Here is a 15,210-nt window from a genome sequence, read left to right as displayed (position 1 = left end):
ATAGCCGCATAAAAAACACTTTTTCCTCATTTGCAATCCATTGAGTCATATTAAATAATTCCAGCACGAAAAGAAGTAAAAACCGATCATGTGAAATAATTTCAAATAGTTAAAATTGATTGATCATTCTCATCATGACATCCGGATGCTAAACTAGTGAAACTGCGTTGAACAAACAAAAGTTCGGTTTGATTTCTTTACCAAATTAGCCCAAGGACACTGCTCAGATACAGATTTGCAACCGATTTATCACAATCATTGCCTACGTACTAGGAAGTAGCCTTTATTTTTGATAGTAGCCATCTTTTTGCGAATACAAAGTGATTAGGAAACCTACAAGATACCGTTCTTATCTCATTTGGTTAACAGATCTTTGAAGCCCAAATCATCACTCATGAGTTTACTATTTATTAGTAATACTATGAGTTCATAGAGGTTCTTTTCTAGTCTATTTTACGCTTAGAAAATTACGTCACCGCATTCACACCGCGAATAGATAAAACACTTTATAAATGATCGCAGAACATGATGGATGTCCATATTCGAAATTCCTCAGTTTTTCACTATTATTTCTCGAGTCGATTATTATTTATGTGGCACTTCAACCGTCATCATTAACAAGCTTACTAGCCAATCAAATGATTTTTTTTCCAAATTAGAGGCCACCATACGGACTAGACTTCGAATGTACGAGTACCTAACGAAAAACTCTGCCTGTGATTGCCCACGTATGGATCAGGTAAAAAAAGATACAAAATAATATCAACAAGTACAACGAGATACAAATCGATCGACCAATCGGTCCATTGATTCATAGACTTATCGAACGGATGGATTGATTGAAACTTCAGCATTATATATGTATCTTTACGTATCTACACTCACATATTTGTATCTACAAATGTATCTGGAGATATACCCTCAGCCGGTCGTGATGAATTGTGTTGATCAAATAAATTTGTTAAGGTACTTGAAGGTAATTTAAATTTTTATTTATTAAATAGACTTTAATTAATGATGTGTTATGATTGCACAGTTTCACAATAGGAAACGTCTTTCCTGAAAAGAAAAGAAACAAGCGCAGGCAAAAAACACATTTCGAATGAATAAGATGAAAGATTTCAGGTTAAATTATGTCACAACTCTCTGGAGAGGGTCTAAGGTCTATTGTGTTGGATGATCGTGAAAAATGATTTTGATCTTGATCCTTCAAAGGTGGTCTTTCCCTCGCTGGGACTATCGCCTGGCAGGCCCAATGATCTTTGGGAAATCTCGTGTTTTCAGCGATCGCTTCTCAGAAGGTTACATATGCGTTCAACACAATACAATTGGAGTTCGCTAACAACCAGCAAGTGTTTCTTTTCGGTAATAACGACTTTCCCTTGACAATAAAAAGTATTGACACTGATTTTGGCTGATCGACAAGCTACGGAGGCTTGTTCGGGTGCAGGAGCTTCTTGCGATTAGCGGAGCGCTATGAAGCACTAGATGATCTGATCGAGGTAAAAAGGGTGCAGTCGTGGTAATTTGAACGAAATGTTTCACCTCATCTGGTTACCGCGCTCACTACTTTGAATGGGTACAGGTGTGTCTAAATATTTGAAATTCCTATTGCGTCGGATTAGAGACCCAGAACCACCTGCTATTTCTCTCGATTCAAATTGCTACCTTACATTTAAATCGTGGGTAAGATAAATTGCGTGCAATATAGATCTCCGAGTAGTTGCTACAGCCAATTTTCTTATTGAGATTTGGACCATTCCATGAACCGAATTAGATGTGTTGTTCGCAATAACCGCGAAATGGGAAAACTATAACAACATGATCGATTGTTTCAACAGATGAACGCACAGCATGCAATCTAGTTTCGATCAGCATCGTTACTATCGTGAGAACAATAAAGTGCGATTTCGTCTAAACTGAAAGTCTAGATACGATCTTTGGTAAGGCTTGAAATCGACTTAAATTGTATCTACCGTTCTAATTAGATGTATTCATGTTTATTTTCGAAGAATTGATTTGAAAGCAAGTAAACGAGAAAAGTGTTTACAGTTAAACATGGTACACGTTTTCACTGGAACAAAATGTGAAATTTATATACAATTTGGTTCGAACTTCTGAGCCATTATCAGTCCCTTTATAAAGTACGTTTCAGATAGATTACTCTAAAGATATTCTTAACATTAAACCTAACTTTATTTCTTATCAATACTGTGAAAACAGCGGTCTACCGCAGCTGAATAATTATTTATTCAGGATGTGAGCTTCATTCATGCAACCCATCTAAAAATCGGTTAAAATACCAATCTCGACACTTTTTTCAGTACAAGCAAAACTCACCATGAATAATTTTCCTGTCAAGGAAAAACTATTTTGCACCAATACTTTTGGACGATGCACATGCTGGAGGAGGAAGGATACCTCCCAACATTGACAGCGCGAGGGAGAGCCGGCGATTAGCTCTAATACATGCCAGACATCGCGGAAAATCACAGACAGCCTCAGGCTGCTAATCGATTACAAGTACTTATTCGAGGAGCGTTACGCCCCTAAGTAAACAAAGTAAGCGAATGACGGACGCATAGACTTAATCCAGTAGAAAGCCTAACTGCTGGTGAAACAGTGCCCAAACTACGGCGTTTGAAAGGACCAGACAAACGACCCAGAGAGCAACGGGTAGAGCTGGCTGGAGGAGAAACGGTGAAACGGTGGGTCTACAAGGAAGCTCGAAAAAACCCTGCGCAGAGACGGATATTAACCCATGAGAAACGCCTACAGGTTTGTAATGGGAAGATTTACAGGGCAGGCAGCTCCTTAAATTATATATCCTGATCTCCTACTCAAACTTGTTCGGGATTTGTTTCCACAGGAGTGTAGTTCTGGTAAGACCTTTAGATGTGGTTGCAATACTCTTAGTAACGAAGAAGGCAATACTTTAAATTCGTAGTAGGCTGAAAGGCAATAAAGCACCAGGCCTCGATAGTATACTAAAGAAAACCCTCAAGCTGGCTGTTATGTGGACGCCAGATATATTTGTCGAACTCTTTAAAACCTTGGTGGATGGTAAATTTTAACCTTAGAAGCAGATCTCTGGCGATAGTTGATGTACCCATGTACATAGCTGCGCTTGTCGACAGCTATCTAGCAGGAGAAAATTTTTGGCCTAACATAAACAATTGACTCAAGGAATACATGGTCTCTGTGGGCGTTACACAGGGTTCTGTGCTAGGGGACCACTATTGTGGAACTTCATTCATAACGACGAGCTCAACTTTCTAGTTGCTAGCGAAGCCAGGGTAGTGGGTGACGTCCATGACTCCCCTGTTGAAGGAAATCAGCTCTCCCACCCTGCAGTTTGAGATCTCTCTGAGGTCCTCAAAGAATGGCTTACCTAGTAGTAGTCAGATTGTTGCTAATGCTGAGCAACCGCAATGGAAGTACCTGAGGATGTCCTCTCCTTTTTCGCAGTTTCGGCAATGAACATTTTAGGGTATACCGAGTCTGGCGTAATGTTCCCTATAGACCAATATTCCCTGCAAACCAGCGTAATCTTGTATTCATTCGTGCCTGGCACAAGAGCTCTCGTGATTGGGTTTGGTTATAAGCGGGCCAAATCGTCCTCGACTTAGTACAGGTGGTGAGCTTTCGCCATCCGAGAGCCGCGGATGCTAACTAGTGTGAATAGATTCCATCCTTGATAGTCGCCCGCGCGACACACTGTACCCGCCGAAGAACTGTTAAGAGCAGGGGCTGGTCAATCCCTTTACGTTCCTATAACTGAGGGACGTTGAGCTACTCCCCAGACCGTTCAGGGTATTTCTGCACTACCCCACCAACCTGGAGGATGGCGTCGCTGAGTGCAAAGCCTTAATGGCTGCCTGGGGTTTGGATCATGTCCCAACCATCAACAGGCTTTCAGTATCGCCAGTGTTGCCATTTGAAATACACTGGCAAAACCTAAGAGACCGTACGACTCTAATACACTATCCGCATTCGAGGAAACTCACACAACGACTCTATAGACCATCTCTGATATGTCGGTGAAGAATTCTGTTTGATAGCTTTGAAACACGTCGACGGTTGTCCATTCTGCCCTTGTTGGAAACTCCACGGCAAAGTTTCTCGTGAAGTTCAGTTTGCGTTTGGCGTAGTCCATGAGGAGTGCCAAATTTCCCAAAGAACTTCATCTTGGATGTTGCTATAGTCCTACGATTTTGCTGTCCACCATTCGGACTCATATGCCCGCTACAGTATTGCACGCTACATCGTATTTAATGTGGAGGTCTAGGAAAAGGAGGTGCATAAGGACATTTAGAGCAGAACTGCAGAGCCGCGGTAGCAGCTGTACACGTTATTCCTTGATTCCTTTATTCTACAGTACTTTTTGCTCTTAAGCAGCCATCAAACAATAGAGCCGAACGTAATGGCGAGACGCTCTACAGCAATGTACAGCCAGAGAATCATCCTCGGCCGGCGACCCCATTCATTTGAAAAAGTTTCCTTGCTGGCATAGGTGGGTATGCAGGTTTTCTTAACCCCCAGTTCTTTATTCAATCTCCATTTACTTCGGATCCAAGATTACAGAGGAAAGCCCCAATTTTTGTTCATTCAGCCGCGGGAGGTAGAATTCGGTTACGCTTGTCTGAGTGATGAATAGCATCAGTTTCTCCCTGGACATGGCGGATGCCGTAGATAACAGTGTAGGTTTAAACCGAATAACTCATCCAATTGCCCCAGCTGCGACGTATTCAGAAGGACCATCAGCATGTTTTCCTCCATTGTCCTATATTCGCGAAGAGAGGAAGAATCTAAAGCAGCCATTTGGAAGAACCGTATTAGTAAAAGTATGTATAATCGGGGAAATGCTTTCTTGCCAAGCAAACTGGAGTGCAATTAATTACATGATGGGATGGATTCAGTGCAGGCTGAGAGAGGCAAAGGAGTTCAAAAAGGCACGGTTGCGAATGCAATCGATGGATGAAGGGATAGGATAGAGCCGACGTAATACTTTCCGCTGGTTCCGAAGGGAAGTGAACAATCGTAATGGGGTCGTTTTGTAATAATTGTAATCGTTGACGCAACAATCCATATTCAATCAGGTCATTGATGTGTATTAGAGCACTTCATTCAAGACCGTAATGGTACACTATAGTACACTGTAGGAGGCAATGTCGTCAGCAGTGCGCTCGGCCGAGATTATTACCCTGATTTTGCTCAGGCCCTCATTCAAAGCTGAGTCGACTGGTATCCGACATCCAGTCACGATAACAAATCACTCTGCCACCAGTGAGATTTGAACCGCGACCTTCCGTACGACAGCCTTGCGCTCTAACCGCTCAGCTATCCGGACCGTCGTCGTTCTAATGGACAAAAATCCTGTCCCTCCCACCCTAGAGAGGGGGGAGGATCATCATCATTAGCGGCGAAACAACCGGTGTCCGGTATAGGCCTGCCTTAATAAGGAACTCTAGACAACCCGGTTTTGCGCCGTGGTCCACCAAATAGATATCCTTAAAAGCTGTCTGACGTCTCACCCACGCCATCGCTTCATTTCAGGCAGGGTCTGCCTCGTTTTCATTTTCTACCGTAGATAGTGCCCTTATACACTTGAGTTACCCTCAATGTCGAATTTAATTATTCTGTGATCAGACATAGAGGGCTCATCCGACACCCTCCAATTCCTGACCAGCCCGTTCATTACAATGCTTCCTAGAGTTATGCCTCCCCGTAGAATGTTTCCTATGTGGTATATTTCCAACTTATTGCTAAGAATAAATTCAAGTAAGAACGCGTCTCTTCGATTGGTGTCGCTGCTTCTCTAGACTTCGCGATGGGCATTGGCATCGCAGCCGAGAAAAAGTCATAACGCCCTCTTCTCACCGTACTTCACCACATTTGCGACTTGTTCCGGTGGAACTCGAATGTCGTCGCCTGGGAAGTATCCCGATGCCACGACTGTCTCTCGAGTGCCCTTCTCGGCTCCCAATGAGAGGCCACAAGGCCCCCGGTCAGGAACTCAGAAAAACATATATATTTTAAGTTACGTTTAAGAATTATGCAAGCTCTTGGTTGCTCCTTGCAGACCGCAAATCTGCCCTCGGCACACCCAGGGCTCTTGAGTCAGTACTATTTCAATGTTTTCCTTGGACATTACCGCAGATGCAGCTTTCGCATGGTGGAGGTTTATCCGTTATTGTTTGGAGCTCTTCTCCACTGTCGGCGTATTGCCCTCCTCCTCCAACATGGCAATTTCCTATGCGTTCCTATCCACCCTGAGCCCTAGCAGTCCTAGGTCTAGTTCACCCAATTGATCCAATCCTTTCCGCCTCTATGAATTTCGAGACTTCTTCGAGGACCTCGGTATGCTTTGAACCTAGTGTCTCTTCCAAGGTATCTTTCCTCGGCTGTTCCCTGTGCACGTGCACAGGTATGTTGCCAAATCGAGAGTTAATGTGGCGGCTCCGACGTTTGATTGCCCCCAGCGATCGGACATCTACCCCGAATGTGAGGAGTCTACCCTTGCCCTCCAGTTTGCTCCTGAAAACTCTCCATATCCGTATGGAGGTCCTTATTCTGAGCGATTAGGAGGTCCATAAGATCTTCCGTCTCTATTGTTGCGGCTACCGGGAGAAAAACTGCCACCATGTGCACTCCTGGTATATCATTCCTGGTGCTCCTGGTATATCATTCCCAGCACATGTTAATAGTTCTGCTACTTCCGAGCCTGACAATTTAGGAACTATAGTCCTAAGCCTGTCTTCCGTCGCCCAGTCCACCAATACCTGATGGAAAGCGTACCCTGGAGAACACAAGTTTCGCAGTCCAGTTCTTGCATATCTGTCTGACGGCAAAGTCTTCGATGGTTTCCTGCTCCTCACAGTGAGTATTTGTTCAGGAATCATTTTTGGTAGTATGGCCAGTCAAATGCCCTTGACCGCACTAGCATAGCTCATGATTGCCTTGTTGATTCCTGCCTTTCCTCCTGACCTGGCCGGGTTTTCTCCCCCTTGGATTCAGGTTTGGATTTTTTGGGAGCATTCCCTTCATGTGGGCTAATCTCTGTTGCTCCCCGCTTTCCTGGCTCCAATAAAGATGATTCAGGTCTATTCTGAGCCTTCTTAAGGGCCTCTTCTGGTTTCAGGCCTTCCTTTAGGTAGCGCAGGTACTATTTAGCATCTGCGCCACTGAGGCCTGTCTCCTGACATATTTATCTCATACGTACTTTTGCTAGTCCCTGCCTTTTAAGCAGTAACGTTTGTTGGTTCTTGTTCTCGTAGTATACCAATTTTGCATTGGATACACTGCTTGACGTCCCAACTTCCCCCTTCTTAGGTGTAATCACCTGGCTCTCAGTATTTCGGAGATGCGCCTGGTTAACCAGTTTGTGTGCGGTACGGGGTCCCGCTTGATTGGGTGCATTTTTTTTATTTCAATACGAGTACTCATTTGATTCCCAGAAGTATGAGGATTAGGAGGTCCGCCACGTTAAGGTCTAAATTACTCACTGAGGCGACCAGTTATGAGTGAGGCTCCGTTCGAATACAATCAATTACGCCCGACTGCAAACTTTCTGATCGTATGACACCCTGAAATGGGGAGGTGTTTTTCGACTCTGATTTTAGTTCAATGGGGGATATTTTCTCAATGAACGAAGTTACCGAATAGGAATTACGAGAATACCGCGAAAATACTAAAGTCTACAACCTTTCAGGTGAAGAAGGTATACAAAAAGAACTCACAAGCTGACGTTTCTGATCAGGTCGGTGTGCTTTCAGAGTGATGCCTATTCTATGATCACCGCGATGGCAGTAGTTATGGATCTGGCCCAGGAGAGATGATAAGGACTTCGTTCCCTTACTAAACTAATATGCAAGACTATAATTTCCTCTGCTACGAGTTCGATTTCTGTTCTCCCCAATATTCTTTATTTAGTTACTGTTAACCATTAAATTCTAAAATAATTCGGGAAAAAATCGTGAAAGAAGCGTACATCTTGGGTACCCTCGATACGGTTGTCGAGAAACGTGTGCGTATTTCAGACACCGATCATAGCCCGTTTTATACAGCCAAAGGTCGTAGCCATAAAATCAGTCCCTTACTGAGGTAGTGTTAGCCTTCCGGTAGCAGTAAAATTTCGAAATTTACACGTTATTAGTTCACACATTTCTATCCCTTTCTAGAAATGCCTGATCACATGAAATGTTCACTAAAAAAATGGACGCCACTGGAGCCGTATTACTTATCTCCAGTTCCCTCTAGAACTGAAAATATGTACATTTATCTACAAATAGCGATGTATCTAATATGCTCGTAATAAAATCAGGTGAAGCGTCTGCATTAAAACCCAAACTTTTACATTTGCAATATTTTTTATTCTCTAAACCAAAAAAATAATTTGTTTAATTACATAAACTCAAGTCGACCGCGACAAATTCTGTAAAACAAATACAATAATTTTCAAGTCAAATCCAGGAGAAGATATTTTTTAAAGATACATACTTATTGGTTTGTCACAGTTTTCCCTATTCATTTCGCAGTCATTACCGAAGCTTTTGTATATTTTCCCATTGTAACCACAGACCGGATCGAAAACTGCCAGGCAGGCAATATCGCAAGGACCACCAGGAGGTACAATTTTGCTGGATGCAGCAAATGTAGCGATGAAAGACACTGAAGAGGAAAAAAATTAAACTTGTTTTAAATTACACAAGAACACAACAAGAATTAAAACAATTATCCTACCCAGCAACAAAGCAACTATTGTAAGCTTATACATTTTCCAATGATATTGATTGACTACGATTTCGATGGCAATCGTGCATTCTATTTATATGTGCTAATGTGATTTGCATTTAAAAATAAATACAAAGAAATTCCATTTATTTCTAAAGAACGAATGCTGGAGGTTAACATCGTATTTATTCCAATATCATATAGGGAGTACCCCCATGATTCTGATAATTTCCATGTTATTCAATCAGAATTACAGAAAAATATATTTTATACTTCCCCATTTCAGGTGTCAATCAGGTGAGTCTGAAGGTGAAACTAACTCTGATGGGAGGAATTCCAGAGAACTTGATGCTCATATCATGAGGATTATCTATAAATGCACGTCATTGTACCATAGGTGCGCCAACATTTAATTCTTGAGTTCTCGATCATTGCACTGGCATGGGTAAGCCAACAAAAAAGAGACTCCTGGGTCTCATGGTAGCATACTTTCCCGAAACGCTTTTGACACACTAGACCGATATCCTCATACTCTTCCTACGTTGTGGAGATAGCGTAACAATTCTACAATTAGAGCGCCGTAGTATTACATTTGCCAACAGAAATGGGGCCAGAGGAGAAAATTACCCTTCAGCCAAAAGTCAATTGCCTTTACGAAAGCCGTAGCAGATAAGCTATTTGGCAGCCTTATAACTTCGCCTTGTTTTTAGTTTTTGGGAGCTTAGATAGGTAATAATGACAAAACTGAAAAATTCTGGAGTCCAACATGTGAAGCAAATGATCCAACAACTGTCGCCAGCCGCTCATACAAATCGTCTCTTGGTAGGTGCTTCAATTCGACAAGATTTCCAGTATTTTTCAGATTCTATTTTGTATCCATCCCAGTTGTTCGCTTTTTTTTTTGCCAAGCTAGGATATGGGATCTTCCAAAGACAGCAACAGAAACCGCTGCCGTGCATGATTCGCGGATCACGGATCCACGCCTACGTATTAAACTTCACTCCTGCATGGTTCAACCACTCACCCCGCGGAAATGTCGTTAGATATTACTTCACGGGGCAAGTTAGCAATTATGCTGTCATTCCTGTATGGCTGTTTGCACGTCCTTTTCTTTCCGCTATACGGAGCCCTTTTTGCACATTAGTTGCGACGGAAGCATGCGCTGGAAATGTTGGTCCTCCACGCCGCGAAGCGACTCCAATATAATATTGTATACTCTGCGTCTTCTTTCTCGTCTGGGTAGGTTGAGTTTATTAGCGAGTCGTCATGTCCAAACCTGTGTAGATATTTGCGGTACTCACCGTCACCAGATAGAAGTTTCGTTAACTGGTAATTACAGGCTCCGTGGCGACGATTGACTCACATACAGACGATCGAAACCAGGTTATCCGTCCATCGGCATTTCATTTAGCTATCCCATCGGGTCTGATATCTGACCATTGATGGTACCCTTTCTTCGCTCTTGACCAATTCGATAGCGTCTTGAGTTATTATTCTGATATAGCTTTGTGACATCTCTTCAGCCAAGATGTCTAAATCACTCTCAGAGCAGATAATCTGTAGGAGCGCAATAGGCTTGTCTTGATTTCTTTAGTCGTCAATGCTGCAGCTCATACAGGAATGGCATAGAGTAAGGCTGAGGTAATGACTCGAGATTTCAGCACTCTGCTGACGTATTTGGGTCCGCCACATTCGCGAGAGTGCTCCCTGCAACAGTGTTGCCTTTTTTCGACTGTCGAGCATCATACCTACGTATTTTAAAGCCTCCTTGCTTCTTATAGTCTGGCTTCCAGCTCAAATTTTGAAGTATTCCAGGGTCTCCCGGCTTATTATCAATACGGCTTTTGCTTTGTGATCTGCAGGCACCAGTTCGGCAGTTTTCAGACGTGGATGTGCTTTGGAACTGCAACCACAGCAAATTTGTCGGCGAAACCTACTACTTTTACGCCTTCTGGTAAATACAGACGGCGGACTCCATCATACATGATGTTCCACAAGAGTGGGCCCAGTACTGACCCCTGAGGGACTCCAACTGACACACGGTAGTAATTTGTGCCTTTGTCGCTCTTATACCTTAGCCCCTGGTCTGTAAAGTAGTTGACACTATGTTTCTCAAGTAGCTTGGAGTGTTTATCCGGATGAGGATGTTTTGATGGCCGACCATTTTATTGGGTTATAAGTAGTGTTCACGTCCAATCTGCGCAGCACCCTTTTAATCCTCATTGTCATCACTCACCAGTAGCTGCGGTGCCTACCACTACCTTTACGACATCGACGGTGGAGCGGTCTTTCCTGAAACCAAACTGCATGCCTGCAAGTCTGGCCTTGCGAGGGCGGCAGCTTTCACTACTTTATTGAGAACACCATCAGGCCCCGGTACTGTCTAGTCTTTTATCTTTTTTTGCATACCTGGAGCAATTCATCTTCGATGATACGCAGTATAGTCTCTAAACCAATGCCAACATTATTGGGCAAGTCACTTGTGGTGATTTCTTCCCCTTTATTTTAGACATAACCACTCTATAGGCTGTGCCCCAGATATTTATGTCAGCTTTGTTGGAGATGTTTTAAAAGTTTCTATTTTGGTTTTTTTTCATGGCTTTTTGCTAATCATGTTTCAATTGTTTGAAAGTGGAGAGCAGCTCCTGGAAGTCCAATCTCCTCCTCGAACCTTGCACGCTTCTTCGGGCTTAAACGTTCTTTGCCCTCAACGTCTTTGTTTCCTCACCTACACCAGTAGCAGCAGTAGCTTCTCAGCATTTAGCATCACACGTATTGGCAACAAACGGAATTAGCTGTTTGGTCAACTTTTCTGCTGATCCTTGGTTCATCCTGGCGGAGTTAATCACTAAATCAAACGCATCTTTATCGAAGAGGCTATCCTTCCATTTTGGACCTGTCAGTTTGAGACTCTGCCCCATTCTTTGTTCTTTGATTTCAAACACTACCGCGTGATGATCATTGTGGGTGAATTTTTCGCTAACTCATCACCTCATCATGTCAATGATCCAGGCGATACAAGCTTTACGATATGTGTTTGCCTCACTGTTACTAGTAATTCCTAATTCCAAAGACGCAAATGTTTCCAGTAGCCTTCGACTTCTGGCGTTAGTATGCTTTTGCCCACGCGTTGAAGTCACCGTCCATAACTAGTATTCTCCTACTGTTTGCGTCGGTCGCCACATTGTCTACCATTGTCTGACAAGTTTTTATTTTCCAACTAGGTCTTACATAGCAGCTGTAAAAGTTGATGCTGTTTATTTTCGCCCGGATGAAACCCTCAAATCGTTCTTCGATTTCTAGCAACGCTTGCTCCTCTCATACCCACATAACAGCCTGTTTGCCTTTATTATTCTTAATTGGAACCACGTCCGCTCTCTCGTATACTACAGTTTGTGGCAGGAGATCCTGAGCAGCCTCGCAGTGATGGAGGTTTATCTTTATTACCTTCATGTTGATTTTGTATTATTCAAGACCCTCCTGAAAACCAACAATTTATTGCAGCTATGTGGCTAGTGTCTTTTGTCTGGTCTTTTCTACAGAACATACATGATGGTGTTTTATCGCAATCCCTCGCTATATGGCCCCCAGCTCCGGATTTTCTGCATAGCTTGAAATGATCTTTCTAATTTCTACAATGTTTGCAAAGTATCTAAATTAAAGACGTTTGACAGCTTCCAAGAGCTTCTTTGCGCTTTCCGCAGGAAGAACAAGTGTCGCAGTTTGTGTGCCGCAGCACGCTTTTCGCAAATATATCATCTCTAAAGTTACTTCTTTCCAGATTTCGAGCGGAGAGCGAATATCTGGGACTATTTCTTCCTTAGTAGTAATTTCATCGATGTCTTTACACTCGATGGTAATACGATGGGTTAGGGCTCTAACCTCTGCTTTGGTCGCCCAGGGCTTCTCCGATGGTCCTTCTGAACTCAGCTGATTTTTCTCCTGTTTCGCTATAGATCTCTGTTTTAAGCCATTCTTCATTTCCTCCAATTTGGGGTCGATTTTAATGCTGTGCAATATATCCGCATACGATATTTCTCCCCGTTTTCTTAATCAAATAGCGTCGGGCCACGGTTTTTTGAGTTCTTTGCTCTTCTGCGGCATCCATTTCTTGGTAACTTTTGTCCAAACTATTTCTCTATCGTCCACTCATTTCAGGTGTGTAACCTTTGCGTTCACCATTCGCGACTTTTGTGTCATTTCACACGTCTTGGTAGGCGAGCCTACCAACGGAATGTCAAAGGAGGGAGAATGGCCAAAATGCAATGTGTAGTTCGACGGTCGTGATGGTGAACCATCCCATATCTGGCCACACTCTGATGGTGTTGTTGACAGAAATAGTGCTGCATGTAAGGTAATTCATTAAAACCTTGGACATCTACAAGCATGGGCGGCTCATGACCCAAAAACGTTTTTGAACTTATCACAGCTCGCAGGCATCACCAAAAGCCTTAACGGCAAAAAATCAACCGGACCAGATGAAGTAGCAGATATTGTCAGCAAAAACCTTTCTAGGGCATCAATGAAGTTCCTTCTTGCAGTCTTCAACAACTGCATCAATAATGGTTACTATTATCCACTACTTGGAAAGTAGCAAAGATAATCGCCATTAAAAAAAAGGCGGCTCCCACGAAACACAAAACTTCAAGCCGGTCTCTCTCCTCTCCAGCTTGGGCAAGCTCTTCGAAAAAGTGGGATTATTCCAACATTGCGACCGGATAAACATTATTCCGAACCATTAATTTGGGTTCCGGACAAAGCACGGGACCCACTAAATTAACTTCACGATTCAGTGAGCAGCAGGCTTAACGTTAATAACAAGCCCACAGTAGTGTGTGCATTAGGCCTTGAAAAGGCATTTAATTCCGTGTGGTTCAACGGACTCATCTTCAAATTAATCAGCCTTGATTTCCCTATCCCGGTGACCAGACTTATAATAAGTTTCTTCGAAGATAGGCATTTTTACGTCAGCGTGAGAAATGATTATTCCGATCTCCTACCGACCACTTTTGGAGTACCGCCGGGATCCATTTCAGGACCTACACTCTACAACATTTTCACGGTCGACGCTCCAATCCCATAGAGCGGCGCAGAACTATTACAGTTCGCTGACGACACGCTCATCTTCTCGTCGAGCCTCCGACCTGGTAAGGCAGCTAATGCTATAGAGAAATACTTAACAGATCTCTGCAAGTACTAGCAGACCTGGGCGGACAGGTTATTACACTTTGAAGAAAATCGAGATACTTTTACTTACTCTATTCTTCGTAAAAGAGTAGAACTTTGCACGAAATCCAAACTGGCTCTATACAAAGTCCTCATAAGACCGATTCTTTACTACGGCGCCCCTACATGGATCTCTTGCTCGACCAAAGCCTTGAAGAAGTGCGAGTCCTTCGAGCCCAGAGTTTTGAGATACTGCGTCGGCTTATCGTACAGTTGAAAAACCAAGAAGTGCGGCCGCAACGCCGAAGTGTACAGGCGAGCAAAAGTTAAACCTCTTCGAGAGTTCACTCTCAACCTGTTAGAAAGATTCTTCGAAAGAACCGAGAGACACACCAATATACAATCATGAGGCAACTTTATCTGGAGGGTAACTCCACCGCATTGGCCACATTCTTAAGGCCTTGCCAAATTGTGAGCTCTGCATTAAAACCCGCCATTGTCTCCCTCTTCGACACTCCTTGTATGGTAGGGGTGCACAGAGGTTGAGTGCAAAATTGTGAGCGCTGTTTAAATATTAGATATAAGAATTAGATTTAAGTATTAAGTATTTAATGAAATGGGTAGCTGACGGTATGTATTGGGACTGACAAGTGACGTATTGTTAGTTGGGTGATGTTACCTTCCCCCATAATAGCAACATTGAGCAAAAATAAGTGAAGGAGGAGGCAAACTATGAAAAATTGCGCCGAGAAATCAAAGAAATTTAGTGTCCTAAGAAACTGCTTGTATTGTAGTTCCCGTAATATTGTCGGCTACAAGGTTCTCAGGTGGTCTTGTTCAAACCAAGCAAAAGAGCACTGTTTTCGATGTTGCGGAGGACTCTCGCGGCGTTTCTCCTCTAGGGGCAAGTTAGTGGGGTCAACCATCACCAAAGCCCATACACTCTTTATAAGTAGGTAGGGTCGTTCAAACCTAACTGCTTGGCACTTAGTGACCCTGTTAAGTTAAATCCAGCATTTGCCGAGATTGTGACAACCCGAAATAATACCGATCATCAATCTAATTGGATTTAAGGCTTGAGGCGTGTTTGAGCAACGAGAATTGAGACATTCAAACAATCCGAACATCGTTGTCGCTGGGAAACAACCTGCAAACCACGTGTGCTTTTCTGTTACTAGGGTAGGACTGATGCAAACTATGGCAACAAATTTATCTCTAAGCTGAATGTGTGGGCTATGATAACCCTTTGCAAATATACAATTGCCTATAAAAAACTTTAAAAGCCTTATTAAATTTAAACATCATTGAGGC

General features: G+C 43.0%; 1 protein-coding gene across 1 annotated transcript; it reads right to left on the bottom strand.

Moving 5' to 3' along the window:
* Positions 1-8,350: 8,350 nt before the first annotated feature.
* On the bottom strand, positions 8,351-8,864 carry LOC119649898 (vasotab-like). The gene is made up of 3 exons (XM_038052291.1): positions 8,743-8,864; positions 8,500-8,670; positions 8,351-8,434 (listed from the first exon to the last, which is right to left on the bottom strand). The coding sequence occupies exons 1-3, from the start codon at positions 8,774-8,776 to the stop codon at positions 8,400-8,402; spliced, it is 240 nt and encodes a 79-aa protein (XP_037908219.1). The 5' UTR covers positions 8,777-8,864; the 3' UTR covers positions 8,351-8,399.
* Between the last annotated feature and the right edge of the window lie 6,346 nt (positions 8,865-15,210).

This window comes from Hermetia illucens, chromosome 2 (genome assembly GCF_905115235.1).
Source record: "Hermetia illucens chromosome 2, iHerIll2.2.curated.20191125, whole genome shotgun sequence".
NCBI lineage: Eukaryota > Metazoa > Arthropoda > Insecta > Diptera > Stratiomyidae > Hermetia > Hermetia illucens.
Note: the sequence above shows the minus strand (reverse complement) of the source record. Positions and strands in the feature narration are given on the sequence as shown.